Source organism: Solanum verrucosum, unplaced genomic scaffold (assembly GCF_900185275.1).
Source record: "Solanum verrucosum unplaced genomic scaffold, falcon-dt-bn FXZP01000189.1, whole genome shotgun sequence".
Lineage (NCBI taxonomy): Eukaryota > Viridiplantae > Streptophyta > Magnoliopsida > Solanales > Solanaceae > Solanum > Solanum verrucosum.
The window spans coordinates 2029575-2054549 of record NW_026020814.1 but is presented as its reverse complement, the minus strand read 5'-3'; the positions used below and the strand labels follow the sequence as shown (position 1 = coordinate 2054549).

At 34.9% G+C, this 24975-nt stretch overlaps 2 protein-coding genes across 4 annotated transcripts; one reads left to right on the top strand and one right to left on the bottom strand.

Moving 5' to 3' along the window:
• The first annotated feature begins 3826 nt into the window (after positions 1–3826).
• On the top strand, positions 3827–4866 carry LOC125813244 (uncharacterized). Its single transcript, XM_049492734.1, has 2 exons — positions 3827–4316; positions 4425–4866. The coding sequence occupies exons 1-2, from the start codon at positions 3858–3860 to the stop codon at positions 4695–4697; spliced, it is 732 nt and encodes a 243-aa protein (XP_049348691.1). The 5' UTR covers positions 3827–3857; the 3' UTR covers positions 4698–4866.
• On the bottom strand, positions 4772–24880 carry LOC125813213 (ABC transporter B family member 28). 3 transcript variants are annotated; one of them, XM_049492690.1, is made up of 17 exons: positions 24377–24880; positions 22144–22331; positions 21542–21565; positions 20573–20674; positions 20074–20164; positions 19247–19347; positions 19063–19113; positions 18842–18970; positions 18540–18602; positions 18175–18454; positions 14677–14798; positions 14456–14590; positions 14142–14276; positions 13998–14054; positions 13824–13880; positions 5202–5439; positions 4772–5053 (listed from the first exon to the last, which is right to left on the bottom strand). In XM_049492690.1, exons 1-16 carry the CDS (start codon positions 24774–24776, stop codon positions 5203–5205), a joined length of 2172 nt encoding a protein of 723 aa, XP_049348647.1. In that variant the 5' UTR covers positions 24777–24880; the 3' UTR covers positions 4772–5053; position 5202. The 3 variants fall into 3 exon arrangements, with proteins under 3 accessions (XP_049348647.1, XP_049348649.1, XP_049348648.1); XM_049492692.1 differs by having other exon boundaries at positions 14456–14545; XM_049492691.1 differs by having other exon boundaries at positions 14456–14545; positions 14650–14798; positions 24377–24878.
• Positions 24881–24975: the final 95 nt, after the last annotated feature.

Below are 24975 nucleotides of genomic sequence, written 5' to 3'. Positions count from 1 at the left end.
TGTGAAGGGGAGTGAGTCAATTGCTTACGAGGCTTTTCCACATGTATAATGTTTCTGTCCTGATATTCAATGAGTTTGCATGGCCATCCGGTATCTGTGTAGCATTTCATTTGCCTTGGTCCGAATATGGGTGTTCGACGTACATTTTCACTAGATACATGAGCTTGTTTTAATGCAGAAACTTATATAAACAACAATAGCCTGCTATTACTGCAAGGTCTTTAATCAGAGTTTGAGCTTCAAAAATGGCTGCACAAGATGAATGCAATTATCTTTACATGGTCGTTAGGTAGGATGTATTAGATTCTATATTAGACATGACATTATTTAATTCTTTGTTTGGTAGGATTTTTAGCTTATGTATATAACTAAAAGTATCATACTTGGGAAATCATGGTATTAGACTTTTGGTAATACAATGGTTATTAATACATGGCACGAGTAAAGACATAACTGCCGTTAATACATCAAATCAAACAATGTATAAACATAATCCCAACATTACTAAATACACCCTATTCAACACTATTCTTATGCACTATCAAACGATCCCTAAAGTTTCAACTTATATAACTGATTGGATAAAACCGACACTGTTAGTGCAATGTAATCGGTTGTTGCAGGTTATTACTCTGTTTTCTAGGTTATTACTATCATTCTTGATATGAAGAGCTAACTTAAACTAATTGTGTGGGAGCTTTTTTACATTGTCAGTGCATATAATATAAACTCTATTTTTAAAGTTTTGATGTGGCTTGTTTTGTACTCTCATTTACTTAAAGAATACAATTAATCCTTTCTTGTGATTGCCAAAGAGCTGACTTTAGAGTTGTTTATGGTGTGATCTTTTTACTTTTCAAGAAATATAGTTGTATAAGTTATCCCATTGTGCAACCATGTGAGGAGATGGTAGACAAAATGATGGGTTTTTTCTCTTTTTTCCGCGTTGACATGTCCCAAACTATTAATTAAAATTTAAAACTATAGCTTATATGGGGTTTCTCTTTTTAGAATTGGTACTTTGGGTGGAGTGGTCTTGTTCCCACCTCCACATGGCCATGGAGAATAAAATGTTGGTGCAAATACAATTAGACATTGACTATAATAATAATAATGGGAAATGAGGATATGAATGGTGGAGGGACCATCCAACTAAGGATTTTTTTATTTTGCTTTCATAATCGACAAGATTCACTATTACAATTTGTCTTGTTTATGCTTTCCACGACTCTGATCTGTTTTTGCTCTGTCCTTGTAGGTACTCTTTCCTTTATTAAAGTTTTGTTTCAAAGTAAAAATCATACCAGTTGCCGCTTTAGGGCTACTAATTTGAATGTGTATCCAAAAGTCTTACGTATTGTATCACGATCACCTCATATTGATATAAACAAGAAGGAATCCCTGATAAAAAAAGACATGAAGACATGGAAATTATGAAAGCTAGTTGCTAAGGAAAAAAATGCAGAACGATATCGATAAATACTATTAGAAATAGCGAAGGTTCCTTGATATAGTAGTCATAACTTAAAAGTGCCCCAGAGATCTGTTAGTTGAAAATTAACCAGAGTTGAAATTCAAAATTGTACAACTGAAATTTGTGGACGGTCTAAGACTAAATCTTTAGGGCTGTGTCAATTTAACTTTTGAAGAATGAGGAGACTAGTTGCATAATGTATTGTGTTGTATCTGTATTGTTTTAATGAATACAATGTTTTTGAATAAATTGTATGTTTTCCGTCGTTATATAATGTCACACATAAATGATAAAAGAAAATTATTAAATAATAAGTAAAGACAAAAATGAGAAAAAAATATTAAGATAACGATACGATCCTCGTTGGCCAATTAGGGACAGGCACACATGAAAATTCATTAAAATTGGACAAGGCGACAAGAATTCTCAATGAACTTTCACATCATTGTAGATTCAGGATGGTCCAATAGGATATGTCAAACATTTGATCAATAAGCTTTCAATTTACTATATAGGACGTGCTACAACCACGATTATTTTTTGTATGTAGTACAATGCAGACGACAAAGAATGGGAAAATTTAAAAATAGCCATTTTCCAATAGTCAAGATTTGGAAGTCATTGAAAATTAGTTTATTTTTGGAATGTATGACATTCAAACTTAGAAAAGTGTAACTCTATCACAGTATTATGGACAAAAGATGTTTCATCATTTAAATTTGAAATTCATGACATTGGCATGGGTTTCACATCAAAAGTTGTTTCTTTTAAATGGATTTTCAAACACTAATTATTTTCTAAAACCCGGGCCCCTATAATTTTTACAATTTGAATGAGATGATAAAAAATCCAACTTTAAATACAATATTTGAACCATAAACAACTAATATTATGTTCATTGAAAAGTTTTTTTAGATGCTAATCTCTCCATCCATCTTTACTTGTCCATTATACTAAAAATAGTTGTCCAACAATACTTGTCCAATTCGTAAATGGGAAAAAACAATTCCCTTATGTATTTTATGGATAATATGTTGGAAATAAACCGGATTTGCTTGAAGGAATATTACAAGATGCATCCTGGATAAAGATTAAATGTCTCTTGGAATTTATTTATTTATTAATTACTATTATTTGTGTGTAAAAGGAATGTTATGAAAGACTTCGAACATTAACACTTGGATTTCCTAGAGGAGATAGGTCATATGTAGTTTGTTTTGTTTTCTATTGTTGTTGTTGTAAATTGTAATTGTACTTTCTTGGTAACTTTAATGCTAAAATTTTACCTTACATGTTAAATTTTGAAGTTCTATTGTCATTATACAGTATTCTCTGCTTTAAAAGTTTTGTAGTTACGAGTAAGTCAACAATTATGAGTAGCAAAAATCTTATAAGCAATTTGTTTAAGGAAAAATCATGACTTTCTATTAATATGAAAATGTTAACTACTCCGCCTGAATCTAATCAGATACATTTTTTAAGGACTTAATAGGTTTAATTAATCATAGTTTCACAGAAGAACTTTATAAGTTCCCAAAACTATCCGATTTTCTAAATTATACGTGGACAACCTTTTCGGTATATCGACATCACAAACTAAATATAACTAACAATAATATACATAGTGAAATTTTACCAGTGGGGTTTGAGGAGGTTAGAGTATATGCTACAGATCTTATCATTACTTGATCGAATGGTTGTTTCCGAAAGACCCCTTACTCAACTACAACAAATCTAAGTACAAGGAAGAAGAAAATAGTGGAATAAACATAACAACTACAAGAATAGACCAAAAACAATAAAATACTACTCCCTCTGTACTGTCTCAATTTATGTGGCACTTTTCGTTTTTTGAGAGTCAAAACAATTTAAGTTTGACCAAAAATTTGCGCATGGAATCTTCAATTTTTTTGAAATGAAATTCATATATTTGTAAACTACGTAAAAAGTACTATAAGTCACAATAATTGATAATTCAAAATGCTTAAAAATTTATGAAAAACTTACGGTCAAAAATAGACTTGTTTGAATCTCGATATTCGAAAAGTGTCACATAAAATGGAACGAAGGAAATTTTGATAATCAAGACACAATAAATAACCGACGATGATGGATATCTCAGACATCATCACAAACTGAATAAGAAACAAATATCCGATTTTTAATATTAATATCCCTAAAATGCATGGTTGCAATTATGCACAAGGACCCCACCACTTTGTCCACCTTGTGATGATAAGGTCCCTAACTCATGGACACTAATTGGCCTTGTCGTCTCCAACTTGAGGTTCACATAAAAGGCAAAATATCTTCAAACTTTTAAACTTTCCGACTAAAGTAAAATTCTCTCTCCATTTTCTCTTCAAAGCATAACATTAGCAAAATGGGGTTTCAAATTTACTCATCAACTCCTCAATTCTCCTACCAATTTCCCAAAATCAAACCAAGACAAGTATCTTCATATTCCTCACTTCATTTAAAATCAAGAATCAGCACCATAAGTTGTCAGGAACAGCCACAGTCTACTGGTGTTGTTACTGAAACACCAATTCCAAGAACTGCTACATACAATGTGGACTTCAAGACTTATGAAGATTGCAAACTTGGTATATCCAGATACCCAGATTTTGTGTATAATGCACAAGGGGGTACAGGTACTGGAACTGGAAAAAGAATTGAGTCGAGCGATGAAATTTCAATTGATTTCGACTTGGAAAAGTTGTACATTCCTCCATTAACATCTGCAACTGCTAAGTTCTTGGGATTGCCATTGCCCCCTTTTCTGAAAATTGACGTTGAACCTGAGCTCCTTAGGGGATATGTCAACCAAGAAACTGGCAAGGTACATTCCTTATCCCTTATATTATTGTCCTTAACAGAAACATATAATGAATTCATCAAGAAGATGAGAAAAAAGAGAGATTAAATTTCAAGCTTATACCTTTTACAGGTTAATCTGGAGTTCAAGGCCAAGTTCTGGTTTTCAGTTGGAACCATCTACAGAGCGCCACCACTGCTTGTGGATACGTTATTAACATCAGACGAATCGAAGGGAAAAATTAGAGGAGGAAGAGGGGAGAGGCTAAATGAAGAAGGAGGATGCAGACTTATTGGGGTGGCAACAGTTGAACCTATTGACGACTTGTTTATGAATACATTCCTTAGCCTTCCAACAGAATGTCTTGCAAAGATGAATGCTACAATCTCATTTTCCAGTACCTAGAGACTTTGCCAAGCAATAGTTATAGCTCTCAAACATTGATATAAAAAGGAAGGCCAATAAATTGCATAGTTGATGTTAAAGAACATTCAATAATGGATTTTGTAATACAGAAAGTGTAGAATTCATGGGAACCTGGACGTGAATGTCCATTGATACAAGATTTACAATATACTGCAATTGTACCAATTTTTACATCAGCTGTTTATAGTATGTAAACTTTGTATACTTTGCTGTGTTCCAAAAGAAAAAGGGAGGACTTGTCCCTCTGTTTTACTTCCTGCTATATCCATCCATACATCCACAAGACTTTCAACACTCGAACCGTAATAATTGCTCCTTCAGTGCACAGTATCATGCTGCATCAAGGAAATAAGGGTCGGAACATTCACGCGTACTTGAACACAGTTAACCATTAAAGCAAGAAAACAAACTTAAATTACCACAACTCAAACATGTTTTGCCTCTGAAATTGTTCTGATAAACTAGCAAAGCAAAGTGCTATACATTATTCAAATGCGAGCCTCTGAGTATCAACCAGAGAAGCATATTGACCCTTCCTTTCCAACAACTCTAAGTGTGTTCCCAACTCCGCAATCTTCCCATCAGAACACAAAGCAATTTGATCTGCATTCTGAACTGTGCTCAATCTGTGAGCAATAACCAAAGTTGTTCGTCCCTTCATCAGATGGTCCAGGGCTTCTTGAACTAGACGCTCACTTATAGTGTCTAAAGCACTAGTGGCCTGCAGAAAATACAGAAAGCAAGGCCATATTCATCAAATATATTTAGTATTACAATTAAAGGTGGATCCAGAAGTTGAGCTTTATGCATTCGAGTTCGGAATTTTACCACAACCCATTTGATCTATTGAGTTCAATTTCTTTTGAGGGGTAGGGGGTGGGGGGAATAATTGTGAAATACTACCATAACAAGCAACAACATCACACTGAAAGAGCACCTAGAATTCATATCCACTTTCTAGGAAGGGTAAAATATGATTAAGTGCTCCAACAAAACCAGAAAACTAAGTACATAATCTTTGGATAAAAAGTCTACATCTATGAGCCTTTCTAGATCCCTGTAAGAAGTCTATCCTTTCAATGACTTCTGTCTTTATCTTTGATACTACAAAGCTGGTATTTACATTTTCAACTCTAAATAACTTCCACTTCCTTGCTCGTCAATGTGGTATATCATAGCACCCCACACTGCTGCCATCACTTCCTTATTAAACTGTATCCATCTTTTCTTTTTGATCCATTCCGGGCATAGTTGTGTTAGCCTCTATATGTTTTAATGATGACAAACTAATCCCATAAACCTACTATGCAGGAGGAAGAAAAAAGAACCAAGAAAGATTGTAACTCAACAATGCAAGGAAAGAGAAGCAGTCATGGAAGGTTGACAATCAAGGAAGATTTCCACTCAACTACACAAGGAAAGAGAAGCAATCAAGGAAGATTGTTACTTGGCACAACACAAGGAAAGAAGACCCATGAAGATCAAGGCAGATCCCAGAACAGAGGAAGAATAATGCTCAATGTGGTACTTGGCTGAACAAGGAAAGAAAATCAACACATACGGAAATATCCTAACATCAGCTACCTCCACTCTTTCAAATTTAGGTGTTTCGTATACAATAACGGCAAGAATAATCTGGGAAAATTTGATCCTCGTAGTGATGAAGTTATTTTTCTAGGATACTCTCCCTCCAGTAGATCTTTCAGAGATTTCAATAAAAGAACTCTCTGTGTTGAAGAATCTGTACATGTTGTATTTGATGATTCTAACCTTAGCGTTCAGAATTCAAGAAATGAATGTGCTGATGCAGAACATGTTGTTGAAAAATCCTCTCTGAAGAAACAAAGCAATAGCCCGATCCAAAAAAGCGATTATCTGAGACGAAAAGTCAACTGATCCATCTGAACTGCCTAAACGCTCAATCTCATGAAAGTGGAAGCATATGCAAGCTATCCAAACGACCTCATTCTTGGAACCCAAATGCAAAAATGCAAACTAGAGCTTCCATGAAAAAACAAGCATCCACGGCACTCATACACAACTGGAACCAAAACAAATTGATTAAGCACAAGATGATGAGTTCTGGATGAAGGCGATGCAGGAAGAACTCGATTAATTCGAAAGAAATCAGGTATGGACATTAATGAAACGACCAAAAGTCTCTGTGATAGGAACCAAATGGGTCTTCCGAAACAAGCTAGATGAGGAGGCAAAGTCATTAGAAACAAAGCAAGGTTAGTCGCTCAAGGTTACTCACAACAAGAAGGTATTGATTACGAAAGGATGTAAAAGTGTTGTGTCAAATGGACTTGTAAAGGAAGAAGTCTTTGTTAAGCAACCTACTGGCTTTGAAAGTTTCTCTTGTCCAGATTACGTTTTCAAATTAACTAGAACCATCTATGGTCTCAAACAAACCCCTAAGGCTTGGTATGAGAGATTAAGCACCTTTTACTTGAAAATTATTTCCAACGAGGCAAAATTGATGCGACTCTTTTCATACAAAAATCAGAATCTAGCATCCTTACTGTTTAAATTTATGTCGATGACATTATTTTTGGAAGTTTTAACGCCAGTCTCTGTGAGAATTTTGCCAGCCTCCTGAAAGGAGAATTCGAGATAAGTTTTATGGGAGAACTTACTTTCTTCTTGGGACTACAAATCAAACAGTCGACAAAGGTTACTTTCATTAGTCAAACCAAGTACACAAAGGAGCTAATCGAAAAATTCGGGACGAGAAAAGGTAAAGCTTTTGGGACTCCTATGAACCCCTCAACTTGCCTCAAAGAAGATTCGCCAGGTAAAAATGTCAATGAGAAAACATATCAAGGAATGATCGAATCACTACAATATTTGACTGCCAACCGACCAAACATCATGTTTAGTGTCTGCAAATGTGCTAAATTTGAATCAACTCCAAAAGAATCTCATCTCACTGCAGTAAAGAGAATCATTCGATATCTCATTGGGACCCAAGATTACGGATTATGATGTCCTCACTCAACAAATTTTTATTTAATTGGATATTCAAGTGCTTATTTTGCAGGTGATAAAAAATGATAGTAAAAACACAAGTGGCACCTGTCAAAATTCTGGGCGAAGCTCTAATCTCTGGCATAGCAAAAAACAAACTTCAGTGGCTCTATCACCCACTGACTTAGAGTACTTGTAGGGAGGTGTGATACTCGACTGTTATGGATAATGCATCAATTACATGACTACAAATTATCTTATGAATTGGTACCTATTTTATGTGGTAATACTAGTGCTATTAATCTTTTCAAATATATTGTGCATCATTCTAGAACAAAGCATATAGATATTAAGCAACATTTTATTAGAGATCATGTTGAAAATGAAAATTTCGAGTTAGAATTTATTGATTCTGAAAATCAATTGGCTGACATTTTCGGAAAACCTCTTTTGGAAGATCGATTTTGTTTTCTCCGTGAATGTCTTGGAGTTGCCCTTTTAAAATCATAATTCTCTCCGCTCTCTTTAATGCTTAAAGTTACTGCATTTAAAACCATATTTTGCAAAAAGATTTTTACCATCATTACTTGATTTCTTTTATTCCCTTTCCTTTTCCCCATACTCTATTCCTTTACCAAAGCGCCACTTCCGCTCACATCTTTCACATTAAACCCTCCATCTCCCTCCACTCTCTCTTTTCATACTTCCTCCTCTCATTAAATTTCTCCACAATTCACTCTTCCTCTCTAAGAAAAAGATCTTCCATGGCTTCCTCCACCAGATGTTCAAGTAAAAGACTCCATAACCTCTCTGAAGCCGAATTCACGTCTCCTGTTTCAGACTCCTCCAATTCTGAATCCAAAACCCTTCCTTCCAAACCCCCTCCTAAAAAGAAATATGCTCCTTCAAAAGACAAAGGTAAGTCTAACAAAAAGTTACGGCGGGGAGAAGCCAATGATTTCACTGTGGCAGACATGCGTCTTTTCTGGAGTGCAAAACAGAAAGACAAGTTCTTGGCCTTCAACAATCGCCCAATCGTCACCGGAAGGGTGATAAATTTGGAACAATTGGAGGATTCTCATTGCGCAGTAAGTGCTTATTTCAAAGCCCAGAACTTATCTCTCTTCTTTCAGCATTGTGGTTTAGTAGTTTATGAGGAACCTGTTCGTATGTTTTATGCAAACCTTAGGGTTTCTAAGGACAGTGGTGAACTAGAAACCCTCGTCTTGGGAAAACGAATTATTCTGAATGATTCTCTGTTCGAAAAAGTCTTTAAAACCAAGTTCTCTGGTGACATTCCTTTCATGACTGGGTGTTGGCTTGATGACTTTGAAGTAACTCTAGATGAAGCCAAAATCTTTGTGGCTGAATCCGAGTCAGACCTATCTGATTTTGGTCCTTCCACCATCTGTTTTGAGAATCATATCTTGGCTCATATTATAGCAACTACTCTGCTCCCCAGGAAGGGATCCCTGAGCAATATCACCGACAGGGATGTTTTTGTTCTTTACTGCCTACTGAAGAAGTACAAGATAAACTGGGGTGAATGGTTTCGGACCTATATGATTGAAAGTGCCGCTGAATCTGATACTCATGCAATTCTCCCCTATGGATTGATCATCTCCCGCATTCTGATTGGCTTGTACATTGATCTCTTTTACTACAAGCCTCTTGAAGTCTCTGTAACCTATGACATCCGAACTTTTGCTAGCATGGGATACATTTTGAGTGATGGAAAATGGTCGAAGAAAGGCCCTGTCAAGATGAAGGTCAAACAACCTTGGGCCAGCAAGATTACTACAGACTCTGCCACAGATTTACTGAAAGAAGTGGCTGAGATTAATGGAATGCAGCACACGCAGGAGAAAATGGACAAGATCCTTCAGCTGCCAAAGGACACAGGTACTAATGTGGGAAAGCTACGGATTTCTATGGATAGCATTCATCAGCAGGAAGGGATTAAGACCAACAAACTGATCAACCGAGTTGACTCCCTTAACCATGGAGCCAGCTCATCTCAGACTGAGCTTGCTGTGACCATTCAGACTTCATACTCCAACCTTTCCTGGAACGTTGAAAGATCCAATAATTCCTTCACTGGGAGGATTATCAACACCCTCAAGTACTTCTTTTCCAAGTGTTTTTGATCCACCCTTTTTTTGGTGTCCTCTCTTCAGACTATCAGTTCTTGGGAACATTTGTCCCTCTTAAAACAATTTGTTTTTGCTTTGTAACAGGGGATGTTTGATCCCCCTGCAACTATGTGCTCTGCATGCTACCCAACTATGTCTGCTTTTATGTTTAGTTATTGTTCCTATCTCTGAACATATTGTTCTGTCTTTGCTCTTTTATCTTTTTGATAATGTCAAAGGGGGAGAATGGAGCAAAAGAATTCTGAGTCAGCTAGTGAACCATGGCATACAGTAATGGGATAATATCCAATCAGGGAAGTTATCTGCCTCTTAACTCGTTTTTGTCATCATAAAAAAAAGAGGGAGATTTTTTGCCTCTATATGTTATATAATGACGACAAACTAATCCCGTAAGCCTGTTGTAGAATAGGAATAGGTATATACCATCCTACTTAGAATAGAAATAGGAATAGGAATAAGAATAATATATAGTTTCCTACTTGGTAAAGGATTGTATTGTAGTGATTATAAATAGAGTCTCTGTGTAATAATGTAGATACACAATTCAATAATATTTTTTCCCAATATTTCTCACATGGTACTAGAGCCTCTATAATCTTGGCAGAGAATCAAAGAGCTTTTGCTACCCGCAGGCACCTATTATATATCCATAGCCGTCTATCTGGCCAACAATTATGTTAGCAAAAGTTGGGTCATCGTGTATCTTTCCGATTACTATTTTCTCATATCCAATTTGCGTAGCACCGCGCATCTTTTCAGTGACTAATTTCTCATATCATATTTGTGTAGCACCGTGCTATCTTTTCGGTGACTACTTTCTCATATCCGATTTGTGAAGCACCATGCCATCTTTCCGGTGATTACTTTCTTATATACGATTGTTGTAGCACTCTTGCCGTCTTTCCGGTGATTACTTTTTCATATCCAGTTTTTGTAGCACCGTGCCATCTTTTACTATTTTCTTATTTGTGTAGGGTCGTAACATCATTCCGATCCTTGCCCATATAATTTCTCTTTTTCAATAGGGTCGTGTCGTCAATACGACCCTACCTATATAATTTCTGTTTTTCTGTAGGGTCATGCCACCCTACCCATATATTTCTTTTCAGTAGGGTTGTGCCATCATTCCAACCCTACCCATATATTTCTTTTTCTCAATAGAGTCGTGCCATCATTTCAACCCTACCCATATAATTCTCTTTCTCAGTAGAGTCATGCCATCATTCCGACCCTACCTATATAATTTTATTTCTCAAATTGTGACCACTTTTAGCCATCAAATCTAATAATCCAGGGCATGAGCATGTTCTAATCAGATTTACGGTGACTTTCTTGTTTATGATCTACTCATCCCTTGATTTCGAGACGATTTATATGTTTTATATCAAATTTCGAGTACTTTTTGTTTCAGATTAATTTTTCAAAAAAAAAAGGAGGTATACTCAAATATTTGGGTGGGCTAGATTGCAATGATACTTTCTCTCCCATGGCTAAAATAGCATATGTCCATCTTTTTTTTCTTTTTTCTATGATTGTCGTTTTTCATTAGCCATTTAATCAGTTGGACATTAAGAATGTTTTTATCCACGGTGATCACGAGGAAGAAGTCTATATGGAGCAACCACCTGGTTTTGTTGCTCAGGGGAGTCTAGCAGCCTTGTATGTCGATTGTGTAAGTCACTCTATAGTCTGAACTCTAAACAATCTTCTTAAGCTATGCTTGGAAAGTTCAACATTGTATTTAAGGAATTTATCACTTTGTGTTTTATCAACATTATGCATCAAATCCAATATTTCATGAGAAGACCAAACACATTGATATTGACTGAAATTATGCATCAAATCCAATATTTCATAAGAAGACTAAGCACATTGAGATTGACTGTCAATTTTGTGAAGTCGAGTGATCAACTTGCAGATATCTCACCAAGCCCCTCACCGGTCCTTGTATTAATTACATTTGTAACAAGCTAGATACATATGACTTGTATGCACCAGCTTGAGAGGGAGTGTTAGAATAGGAATAGGTATACATAATCCTACTTAGAATAAAAATAGGAATAAGAATAGTATACAGTTTCCTACTTGGTAAAGGATTGTGTCGTAGTGTCTATAAATAGAGTCTTTGTGTAATTATGTAGATACACAATTCAATAATATTCTTTTCCAATATTTCTCACATCTACTATGTAGGAGGAAGAAAAAAGCAGCAGGAAAGATTGTTACTCAGCTATATAAGGAAAGAGAAGCAGTCACAGAAGGTTGACACTCAAGGAAAATTGTTACTTGGCACAGCACAAGGAAAGAAGACCCATGAAGATCAAGGCAGATCGAGAATAGAGAAAGAATAATTCCCGGTGTGGTACTCGGCTGAACAAGGAAAGGAAATCAATACATACAAACGTATCTGATACAGATGTATAATTTCAATCAAGGATTATGATCATATCCCTGGTTGAAGGAGAAACTTCCATTGGGTTATCCTTAAGAGCAAATCTTTACAAGTCAGCAATCTAAAATCAAATTAGGAAAATTTGATTTCAGCAATCATGCAGAATCAGTTCCGACATCAATCAAGACAACGAGATTTTCTTCAACAATGGTCACAAGGCAGCACCTATAAAAGCAGATCAAGATCGAAGGAGCAAGTTTGCAACTTCCTTTGAACAAGAATCACTATTCATCCTTTTATCTTGCAGGAAACAATGTATTCATTAGAATTTACTAGTGAGCATTAAAAGAAAAAGAGAGATTAGTGTGAGTTATTCAAGTAGAGGCTGTAGCCCAGAAGAAATCTGGAACTGTTCAAATCAAGAGAAACCAACACTATCTGTACAATCAAGTTCATACAAAGCTCTAAAGGAAACCCTTGTAACCCAAGGGTTTTGGACTAGGCACCACATCGGTGATCCGAACCAATATAGAATCTCTTGTCTCCATTTACCTTTCAGTCATTTATGAATTTTTTTAAAAAAAAATTGGTAAGATTGTATTCTTCAGCATTAAGGGCATGTTGGCCACCACCAAAAAGCATCAATTACAAACTTCCTAACAAATCTACAATCTGATCTGTATCTACTGTACACAACTGTTTACACCAAAAAAGTAGAGATCCTATACAATTCCATTTGACCTTGTGTATGGAATTGGATCTATTTTTGAAGCATCTACCATTCCTTTCCTTCCAAACTGACCACCATACATGATGGTATTAACCTCCACCATCTCCTACTCTGCCTATTCAACTAACCTACAGGTAAGTCGACTCATCACTTTACACCCCCCCCCCCCCCCGGCCTTGAGTTTCATAGCACCCCACATCTTCCAATACCAACTACAGTCCAATGGAGGACTATGTGTCCATATATCAGGTTGAGCCTTCACATAAAGAGTACATCCCATTTAATCCATAGCACATCCTTCTTTGAGGTCAATTGACACAATATTTGCACACAGAAGCCACATTCCAGCATTTAGTCATTTACTACTCAGATGTTGAACCCCCATATTTCTTTGGCACACAAATATTGTCCCATCCTACCAGTGCCACTTTCCTCTTTTCAGTTAAGCTGCCCCATAAATAATTTCTACATTTCTGATCCATTTGGTGGATTTTCTAATACATATACATGGTCAAGCTATTGGGTTCAAACGAATGCAGCTAATGCAGTAGGTCCACCCCTGATCACAATATCATCTAATACCTAGGAATTTGTCATTCATACTTATACTGTTCTGACTTGAGCTGGATGAGTGAAATTCTATGATGTAAATAATGACCATGGTCCTACTAGAGCAGATTGGGAAATATGATTTCGATGCTACAAAAATAGAAAGTTTAAATCTGCCCATGTAATTCAGGCTTAAACCAGAATTTACAAAGAAAAAGAAGATACTAAGGCCACCCACAGAACTGTACTGCAGAGCATACATGGTGAAAGTCAATGGACACACAGATGAAGCAAAGGAGGTCAAAGATTACCTCATCAAGAATCAAAATAGGGGCATTCTTCAGTAGAGCCCTTGCAATAGCAATTCGCTGAAAATGGAAAGATGGTATAATCAAATAATCAATATAACTCTGCAAACTCGTGAAGAGGAAAGAAAATGAAAAGCTATGATAAGTGCATGCATAACCAGCACAGCAATTTACTACCTGCCTCTGTCCACCACTCAATAAACCACCACGCTCACCAACCAATGTGTCATAACCCTGTCAATTTCTTGAGAGATAATTAGCAGATATAAGAATAACTATGAAATAGAGGAATGAAGAAGCAGCCTATCAGAAATGACAAACCTGTGGCATTGAAATTATGAACTCGTGCGCATTGGCGGCCTTGGCTGCCTTTACCACGTCATCCTTGGATACATATTCATCAGGGAGAGCATACGCAATATTTTCTCCAACCGATACAGAGAAAAGAACAGGTTCCTACAAGCGAGATTTTATGCATGTCAGAAACAAATATTAAGTGATTGCAATGCCCAGGACAATCACTGACACCATCCAGAATTTGATTTCAAGTCAAATCTTCGGTGAAGAGAATGAGCATGAGAATAGTGTCTCACTGATTCAACAGTGAGTGTTGGAGAGAAAAGATCAATACATACTTGATTAACTAGAGAGACAACCCGCGCCCACTCGCTCTTATCAAATGTTCGCAAATCTTCTCCTGCAACAGTTATGCGACCTCGAGTTGGCTGCAAGGTCAGGTTATTAGCTGATAAATTTACCTTTAGACCTTCCTAGGAGGACCATAAAAGCTTGTTTTCAGTAATATTCAAATAGATAATCGAAAGTAGACCTCATAGAAACGTGCCAATAGCTGTACCACTGTACTTTTCCCTGCACCACTTGGTCCCACCAGAGCTGTAACAGTTCCACATTTTAGGGTTAAATTAAGACCACGAAGGATTTCCACATCAGGCCTCACTGGATACGAGAAATCCACATCTGCATGCGAAATATGAAAAACATTTTATTAATTAACTTATGGTGCATTTTCCATTACTTTTTCCCACTGTCTTTTTCAGAAAATGGAAGAGTCCCAGATTTCTGAAACCATAGATGAACAGACAAGAATATGATCTGTTTCTCCTAAGCAAGACCTTTTACTGAAAAGAAACCAGAAAATCTCCTTGATAAAAAAGTTATAGAAAGATCTACCTTATATATTTACCCTTCTAAAGAAACTAAATCAATTAATCAAACTTGTTTCCTATACCCTGTTACTTTTCAATATAAATACTATATCCACTTTTTCCAGTACTAGTTTCTGGGAACATGCATTGCACATTGATCTCTAATTTTAGTTAAAATATCAAAAAGATACTTTAATTAAAAGCTATATCACTTAAGAGAATATATGTCAATACCAAAATAAAGAAATTGATCAATTATTTCTACTATGTGTCTTTGAATTAAGTTTGTTAGATAAACTTGGGGTTCGTTTAATTTTCTTTGAAGGGTGAAACAGAGACTACACGACAAAATATTATGTTAGATATCAACTAATATATGCACTTGAGTATAGGAGTTGAAATGCTCCCTAAAATTTCAGCAACAATTTGTTATTCCTATTCAGTAAAGAAGTCTCCTTTGAACAACAATAGTATATTCTAGGTGTTTTCTTTGTGGAGAAACATCAAAAACTGTTAACCATCTTTTTCTACACTGCAAATTTACTCAACAATTATGGAGGGTATTCTTGAGTCTCAAAGGCATATCCTGGGCTATGCCTAGGAGAATTACTGAAGCCCTAAAAAGTTGGGAGGAGGTTGGAGTGCTAGCTAAAGACAGAACGAGATGGAGAATTATCCCTGCTTCAATCTGGTGGGCAACCTGGAAAGAGAGAAATTCTAGGTGTTTTGAGAGCGTAGAGAATAGTATGCAGAAAGTTAAACTCAACTGCATTTTGTTGTTATGTTTTTGGTGCAATCAATTATATTCAAATGAAACTGTCTCTATAATTGATGTTTTAGATTCAATTTAGATTTAGAATAGTGGAGTTTTTGGAGTTCATCTGTATATAAGGTTTAGTACTGCCCTATTGTGTTATAATACAAAGTTACCAAGTTTCAAAAAAAAAAAAACAATAGTATATTCAATTAATTCATCAATAATCTATAATTATATCAATCATAATAGACAAGGCAATTAATATAATTATATTTAACAAAAAAATTGTGTTGAGTTATAAAATACGAACAAAATTATTCATCATCTGCTTCGCAATGTGAAAGTCATTGGAACTAATAATGCATACCTCTTTAATTTGTGATGAGAGTGTTAAAATCATATTCAGTCCTAATTAAATGTTTAGTCATCCTAAAAGTTAATATTATTATTTTTTACAAAAGTTAAATTTAATATTGTTCATATATTAACATTCATGACAAGAAAAATAGGTGAATTTAATTAAAAGAATGGGATCTATAAATGAATTTTCTGCTACATATTTAATGGTAAATGCATGTAAAAGTAGCTTCAACACAAATTGACCAAGCGTAGAAGAATAAATATATATTTTTACAGAATATGCAAACAGAGCATAATAGATGTGTGATACATATATATATATATATATATGCAAATAGAACCTGACAGCATCTTGTAGTGATCATCCTTTAATCCTCATCCTCATATCCCTTTGTGAACCACGACTTCCTCAAGTTACAACACTAAAAAGTTTCCTTATATAACTATTCGAACAAAACATGACTCTTGCTCTTCTTTCATAATCCCAACAATACATGGGTCTCTTACTCTCCTCTCATACACGGTTTCAAACATATATTTATAGCTCATTTCATGGTTGTTGCTATTAAATATCAATAACTGTGGCTAAATCAATTTGGAGCAAGACATTATATTTCTCCTTTTATCTTCTTCACCGTTACAAAGGAGGATATGTGCACATTAGAAACACTTAGTTCTCAATTAGTGCTAGGAAGTTGCATCACGTAAATCTAATGTCAAGGAGAAGGTGCACACGTTAGTTTACTTCTTTTTGGCTTATTCATTATACAATTTAATTAATGATCATTTGATTGTCTTGCTAATAAATAACTTACAATCCAAAAATAATTAAAATAATACTATTTAATATTAATTAAATAGATATTTAATTTAGTGTAGGCGTAATATGATAATCCAACTTTGCACTTTGGAGCTTCCCACTTTTAATAATATATATAGTTCTCTGTATCCCATGCTGAATAATATAAATACTTTAAAAATTCAAGAATTTCAACTAAATTTTTTAGCCCAAATAAAAATACAAATTTTATAAAAGAATTAAATTAAAGAAGTCTAATAGAGAAAAATATACAATATACACATTGTTCTTAAGACTTAATTCATAACAATATATACTATAGATGGGAAAAGAAATATGGAATCAATACATAATTTTTCGAGTTCTTGTCGACACCCTCAACGTTAACCCATCAAAATTTAAGAGTTTCTTCATCGAGTCAAACTACATCATGAAAATAGTATAATAATACTATAAGTGTTTCACTACTTTAACTATAGAATGAAAAGTAATTACCTTAGGTAGGGGCCTCATGAAACAAAAAAGATAAATTTATATAGCTAAAAGTGAAGGAATACCAAAAGAAATCCTAAAGCTTTGAATTAAATATTTGGAGGTTATGAATATAAAAAACATAAGAGTTATGGATATTAAGAGCAACAATTGAATATGTAATTAAATATGAGTTATGAAGGTGAATATCTAAAGCAAATAAAGAAGGGAAGAAGTAAATAAAAAAGGAAAAAATATTAGTGCAAAAATAATATCATACTAAAGTGGTATTTCAAATAACTAAATTAGACAAAGGGTCGAACATTAAGAAAATTTGCAGACATATTTATAACTTTTAAGTATAATATGATGTTTAAAAATGAGAGAACTCCTCTATTTATAGCCAAAAAAGGGCAGTATGAACAGGTCCTTATTGTGCCTTATCAGTAAACTTACAATCTTTCAAAAAAGTCACAACCCTTCAAAAAAGCCACAACTCTTTGAAAAGGTCACATACCTTTCGGAAAAGCCTCATCTCTTTGATGTGAAAACGTGTCTTCTTTTAAAATAATATATATATATATATAGAAGATGTACTAAATTGGGTGCTTTAGTTGGATATTAATAATTCAGCATTTAAGTTTAGGGGTGTTTTTAGTTGGGGGTATTATAGTAATTTAGCATTCAAGTTAGTGGTTAGTGAGTTCATGTTTTTAAGGTAATATAGATAAATAGATATAGACTGATAGATAGATAATTTTACAAGCAGCACAAAATATCAGATATGGCAGAAGTATATACCTTCAAGACAGATATCACCAGTCTCCGCCAGGTTTCGCACACTGCTACCAAATTTTAGTGTAGACATGTATCTTGTTTTGGTAGATTGCTTCTTCTCATCAGAATCATTCACCAAGTATAATTCTAAAGTCTCATCATGGACCTTCTTTTGCTTCATGTCTTTCTCTAAAGAACATGCAAGCGCTTCATCAATTTCAGCATCGGATAAAACTGAGTTAATTCTCTCAGTTGCTGCAAGAGCTGCACGAAGGTCTCCAAAGGTATTTACGAGGCCTTGAACCTATAATGCTTAATATGTTAAGTAGATGATGGAAGATAAAAATGGGGAAAAAAGTGAGCAACATCAAAAAAAAAAGTGAACTCACTGCGAAAGTTAATGTAAATGTATATCCGATAAATGAAGCCATAATTCCCACTGATAATTCACCCTGCATATGGTATAATTTGAATGATCAGTTTATAGACAAATAAAGTCAAATCCTTAGAGGAAGAGAGTCCAGATATAAATTTACCAGTGGATTTTAAAAAAAGTGCTGCCATATGTAATAATCAAAAATTGAAAAAAAATTACATCTTAAGATGGAAAAACACTTGAAGAATAAATATCCATCTTTTGTTTTTTTGTAGGTAAGATATAAATATCCATCACTTTGCTTAAAGTACTTACTGCCTTTACTTTGCTTCCACCAAGGCAATATAAAGCCATCAAGGAGATATAAATTGCCACTCTCGTCACTGACTCATGGAAGGATTTGAAGGTTCCAATCTTTATGCTACTACTCTCAAACTCAAGTACCTGTCACAAATACACTCTAGCATCTCTAGAACAGCAAGTATGGAAATTCTAGTCCTTACTAAATCTAAGAAATCAAGTAGCCTCTATGTTACCTGGCGAGCAAATACTGACATCTGACGCTTCTCCCCACTAAATGACCTCACCTGCAGAAGAGGTCAGTGCAGTCGTATTCATTACCATCAAAGAAGCATAAGGGCATCACAGGAAAATCTGAAATTTAGTAAAGTTACAGAAGTTGAGGTAAAATCTGAATGGGCTATAGATCAACGAACTTACAGTGCGAATGGCAGAAAATGATTCAGTCACAGAATCAGCTATTGATGCTTGGACCAGTCCATGAGCTTGGAAGACATTTACAGTTGACCTCTTGAACAGAGCTAATAAGTTCTTAAACATTAGAAAGGCATACATACAACTCAAACACAATACCAGTCATTACTAAGTGCCTGTTTGGATGGGTTTTTAAAAAGTAACTTATAAGTCAAAAGCTAAAAGTCATGAGTAGAGGATACCCTACTTTTGGCTTTTGACTTATTTTAAAACATTTTTGGCCTAAAAGTGAGTGCTTAAAAGCACTTTTTAACCTTTCCAAACACCTCCAACACTAAAAAGTGCTTAAAATTAAAAGTCAAAAGCATCTAAAAATAAGCTAATCCAAACGGGCACTAAGAGTCTAAAACCCACAAATTATCTACTTTCTGCATTTTCATTTCTACTCATTACTGGCTTTTGCTATCATATCAATAACCCATATTTGATATGGTATTTATTTTTCTTTTGCGTATACCAAGATTATATGGTCTTGAGCAATATAATTAATCGCCACATATGGTCAATACAATCAAGCTAATATGACAATTGTACAACAACAACATACCCAGTGTGATCCCACAAGTGGGGTCTAGGATGTGACAATAGTAGAATTTATAAGTTATATTAATTAAATTATATAAGTCAAGCTGAATATTATATTAGTGTTTTATTATGATTACAACTATCAAGTGCGTACTGAGAAACTGAGAATTCAACAAAAGGTATTACCAATATCTATAATTTGTTAGAGTGCACAGAAAAACCAGTAATATCAAAAATAAAATATTTACCGACTAAAATAGACACTGCGAGGATGAGCAAGCCCAGAATTGGTGCAAGTTGGGGAGATAGAGCAAACAATAAGGATAATGTTCCCACCACCTGCATGAAAAAGAGAATCCAGTTATGTGAAAGATCATGATGCAAGGTACTCACAAAGAAAAAGCAGAAAGTGGACGGGAGGAAGGAGAAATAAAATTAATGGACAATGCATTTGAGTGTCATCAAGGGAAAGCCGGTAGCTAAAAATTTGGAGTCAAGAAATATGCAATTGAGGCCTCACCGTGTACATTTCCAAGATAAATCAGAAAAGAGTAGTGTCTAAAAAAGGGATCTTAAGAACAAAAAATTTCGGGAACGGAACATCAGGAAATTTTACCCAAGAAAAAGAACACTGGAATTGTTCTAATGATCCAACATTGGTGATTGGACTCACTTTGCAATCAAAGAGAAAGAGAGCTGATTCCAAATAAATATAAAGCTCACTTTTGTTTAGTGAGAGTAGCTTGCCTCTGATAGTGCCCTAAAACCACGATCCCGTGAAGTATTCTCACTGACAATATTTTTGAGAGAACCCAGATCAGATGTTAATAGAGCTGTTAATTCACCAACCTGCAAATAGAAAACTAAATGAATAATAGGTAGGCATAGGAAGAGCATTAAACAAAAATGCCAAATATATGAGTCTTAAGTAGACAGCCAAACTTGGAACGTCTACGAAAGAGTAAGACCAAGTATACACTGCGTACTCCACCCTCCCCAACAGCATCCACACAGGTCAGAATATCATCCGCTCAGAGTTATATGATCTCTCTTATAACTGAAAAAATCAATCAAAAGTTGCAAAACCACAGTGCTCAAAGGCTGCCTCAGAAGTTATAACTCATACTTACATCAGGTAGATTCCATGAGACATTTTTTAGAAGCTTTAAGCAAACAAAATTCCAAGACAAAACCTTCTAGATGCAGTATACTAACAACATGAAAACTTCTGGTTCTTTGGAAAAAAGATTGTACAGAATCATGAAGTCTTCCTATGCTTTTTCCTTGTTTCTCGTCTCTGAAGAAGGTTATTCAGCAACTGGAAGTATTTGTCTATATTTGAAATGAAAAATACAGAAAGAAGTACATATTGAACACTCAAACAGAGAATAAATTAAAACCATTACAACCACAGGTGTAAGAAATTTTCCAGATCAACAAGGCACTTTGCTTCCTTAATAGTAGAAGAGTCTTCCTTTGAAACAAAATAGGGAAATTGCACAGCAGCATGTGAGAGAAAGGTAGTTCTCTCAAAAGCTGCAAGCATTTAGACCAAGGCCAAAATGAAGGGACCTAAAAAGCAAGCAATTTTAAACGGCACATCCTTAGACCTTAGTACAAATAAAGGTAAAATCTATTTGGAATTCATACAAGCACGCATGGGCAGGTACGACCTTGTATAATGGAATAGATGGCACAATAAATGAAGTATCATACCTTGTAACGGTCAAAAAACTCAATCTGCAAAGAGAAAGAAAGGCAAAAGTGTTACAAGAATGAGCTGAATGAGCTTGCAAGAGTAAATCTTGGAAAACATTTCCAAAGCAGTTGAAGCCAAAAGGAAATATATATGTTCCTGTACGGCAATAACTATTTCATATATCAGTTGATTGATCTTCTCCATGCTACAATAAATCTTGGCAAACATTTCCAAAGCAGTTGAAGTGAAAAAGTAACATATGTCTTTTTGGGGGGGTAAAATATCTATTTTGTAAATCAGTTGATTGATCTTTCCAATTACAAAAAGGTTATAGGCAGTGATATTAACAAGGTTAGAAGAATGCTACAGTTACCAAGGAATCATGAGAAATAAAGTAATTAAAAGATGTGATGCCTTAAATCCATGAGACTAGTATGATACCAATTCAAAATTGCCCCAGTCACAAAAGTTACAAAAGCATCTTTGGGTTCAAATGTTGATAATTAATGACCTTAGCCGTCCAAATTCAAGATGTCACTTATTAACTATCATTTTATAACACATCAACATACATCAAGTTAAAATTTGGACAGCTACCTAATCTGATTTTAGCGTTCACCTTTTGAATCAGTACTCTCCGAAAAATTTGAGCCCTTAAGCTGGACATAACCTTCTCCCAAATGGAAGTTATGTTCGCCACATAGATAATTGTAAAAATTGGCTCCAGTGTATATAGAAGTCCCACTTTACTGAGCAGTTCCAACAGAGGATCTGTTCTTGTTCCAATAAGTACCTCAAAAAATCTTCCTGCAATGATAAGCTCAAGCAATTGTAAGGCCTACACAGCATAAATTTTCTATTTATTAAACATAAGTTATACTCCCTCCAGATTCAAAATAAATGAAATTATAGCACTTTTTCCATGTTTTAAAATAAATGAATTTTTCAAAGTCCAAAGATGTATTAATTAATTTTTTCCAAAATTTCTCTTTCATGGGATTTTCAACTCTCTAGTTTTACGAAAAGTTTGGGAAGAAACAAAAGGGTAATATTGACAAATTACTCTTTAATTAACTTTCTTTTGGAGTGTATCACACCCCCAATAAACCATTTATTTTGGAATGAAGGGAGTATATTTACTCTCATTTATGTGGTTCCATATGCAATTGTACCGGTATCATAATTTTAACTAGTATTTCAAGAAATTTGGCCTAGTGCCACCACTCTATCAAAGTGTCTTTTCACTTGTGCTGAAATTTCACCTACAATCTTGCATAATATGGGTGATACCATCTTGAACTACTAATAAAATTGACTTGTCACTTTTATTTTCTCTGCTCCAAGGGGGTGAAAGGGGCTGACAGATTTACATCTACTTGATTTTCTGCATAATGTAAGTAACACACCCAGCATTTCAACCAAAATAAGCAGACAGAAAGGAAATTGGCAACTCAGATCCGAAATTGTCTCTGATAGGTCAAACAACTTTAACATGCGACATCCAAAACTTGCACGTTTCCTGCAATAAAATAATGCACTCCCAGGTATTCGGTTCAAATTTTGGCTGGAATAGTTATATGGTTTGCATATGCAACTGCCCTGTAGTATTGACCACCCCGTTGCCAAACCAAATAATGAATACGCAACTCTTTCGTACTCAACCTTGTCATTCTAAAAATTAAAGCGAACTAAACATACTTAAAACTTCTCCATATGTTCGTATTATCTCTAGCATCAGCATGTTTAAGAGAGAAATATCCATCATCTTAAAATGCTGAGCTAGAGGTGCTTAACATAATCTTAAGCTACTCCACATATGGACAACTGGTCTTGGATGAACCATATTCAATAGAAATTGTTTTTTGCATATTGATATAATAGTATCCCACACCCTCACTCATGAGATGTCTGATAAAAATTGTATACACAGATCTAGAATTCTCTAACGCTAATTGCTTTAGAAATAAGGCAAGATGTTAACTATCACAGTTATTCATTAACTATCTTTTACCACTCACAAGCAATGGTGGCTCAGAATTTTTAACAAGGGGATTAAAAAAAAAATGCTAGAATGTGACATTTACCACTTGTTAAGGGGATTCACTAATGTATAAATATACAAAAAAAGTTTTGCTTTATCTAAGCAATATAGGTTTTTATCGAAGGGGATTCAATTGAATGCCAATGCTAACAAGTAGAAAAAGTAAACATTTCCACTATCTTACAGTTGGTGGAAATATATCTTTTTATAGACTGAATATTGAAATTTGACATGAAAAAAATGTGATTTGTGTCACCATCTCACTGCCTTAAAACCTGAAATATCTATTACGAATTACAATTCATTTCAGAAAAATGAGAATGTTAGCATTTTATTTCCTCCTAATTACTGAAAATCAATGCTATTTCTAATAAGAAGTAAAAAAAATAAATAGGAGTACTCCTTTTTCAACTTATATGACATTCTTTCCAATTTGAGACGTTACACAACATCTGATACTATTCTAGTTTTATTCAACTGCCACTCATTAAAAGCTAATCAAGTTTTTAACTTCGAGGTAGAGTTTTACTACAATATCATTCACATTATATCAGTACCTTACACTTTTACATGTCACATTTTACTTTATCAAAGTCAAAAACTTTGGCCAACATTCATCGTATTAAAATGAGAGAATTGCAACTAATAGTTTGAACATTTAAATTTTAAATTAAATATCAAATTAATCTACGCTAATTTAGATCCAAACATTAGTCAAATTGACTCAAGTGAAACGTGACAAGTAAAAGGGCATTTATGGAGTTGTAGAGTATATCATATATTTCTCAAAACAAAATAAAAAAATGCATACCGGAAAGTAAAGGCAGGGAAAGAGAACAAGTAGTGCAGATGACAAGAGAGAAAACAGAAGCAAGGAGCTTCAACTTGTGCCGAGAAACAAGTTTCCATATAAAGCCCCAACGGATAACTTCAATTGGCTGAACCGCGACTAAACTATCATCTGATTCTTCAAATTTAGGGTCGTTTTCTGAAACAAAAGCATCAAAAGCAGGGCCTGTAATATAAGCCGAAGATATGACGGACCGCTTCAGTTTCCGGCAATTAACAAATTGTGGACGAAATAGTTGTGATGTTGAGATGGAGAACTGAGGAGGTCCATTGGAACGGTGGAGTAGCAGCCGGTGGTTGCGCCGGCGTTGTATAGGGAAGGGGGTGAGGGGGAGACAGAAGGTGTTGGGTACAGTAGCCATGTAGTATTTTTAACAAGTTCTTTTGAAAATTGAGTTTCTTTTAGATTTTTGATTTATACATAGTGTGCATAAATGGCCAGGAGAAGAGGGAAGACACATGCCTTCTCTTTATCCGGAGTCCCCAAATGCCAATTTGTCGTCTTGTGTTTTTTTCCTTTTACAACTAGTTAATGGATCCGGGCTTCACGAAGGTAGAACA

Coding starts and splice junctions, on each gene's coding strand:
- LOC125813244 (XM_049492734.1), top strand. CDS start 3,858: ATGGGGTTTCAAATTTACTCATCAACTCCTCAATTCTCCTACCAATTT. Junction 4,317..4,424: donor TCAACCAAGAAACTGGCAAG/GTACATTCCTTA, acceptor TACCTTTTACAG/GTTAATCTGGAGTTCAAGGC.
- LOC125813213 (XM_049492690.1), bottom strand. CDS start 24,776: ATGGCTACTGTACCCAACACCTTCTGTCTCCCCCTCACCCCCTTCCCT. Junction 18,971..19,062: donor TGTCAGTATTTGCTCGCCAG/GTAACATAGAGG, acceptor TATTTGTGACAG/GTACTTGAGTTTGAGAGTAG. Junction 14,799..18,174: donor TGGTGATATCTGTCTTGAAG/GTATATACTTCT, acceptor TTTCGCATGCAG/ATGTGGATTTCTCGTATCCA.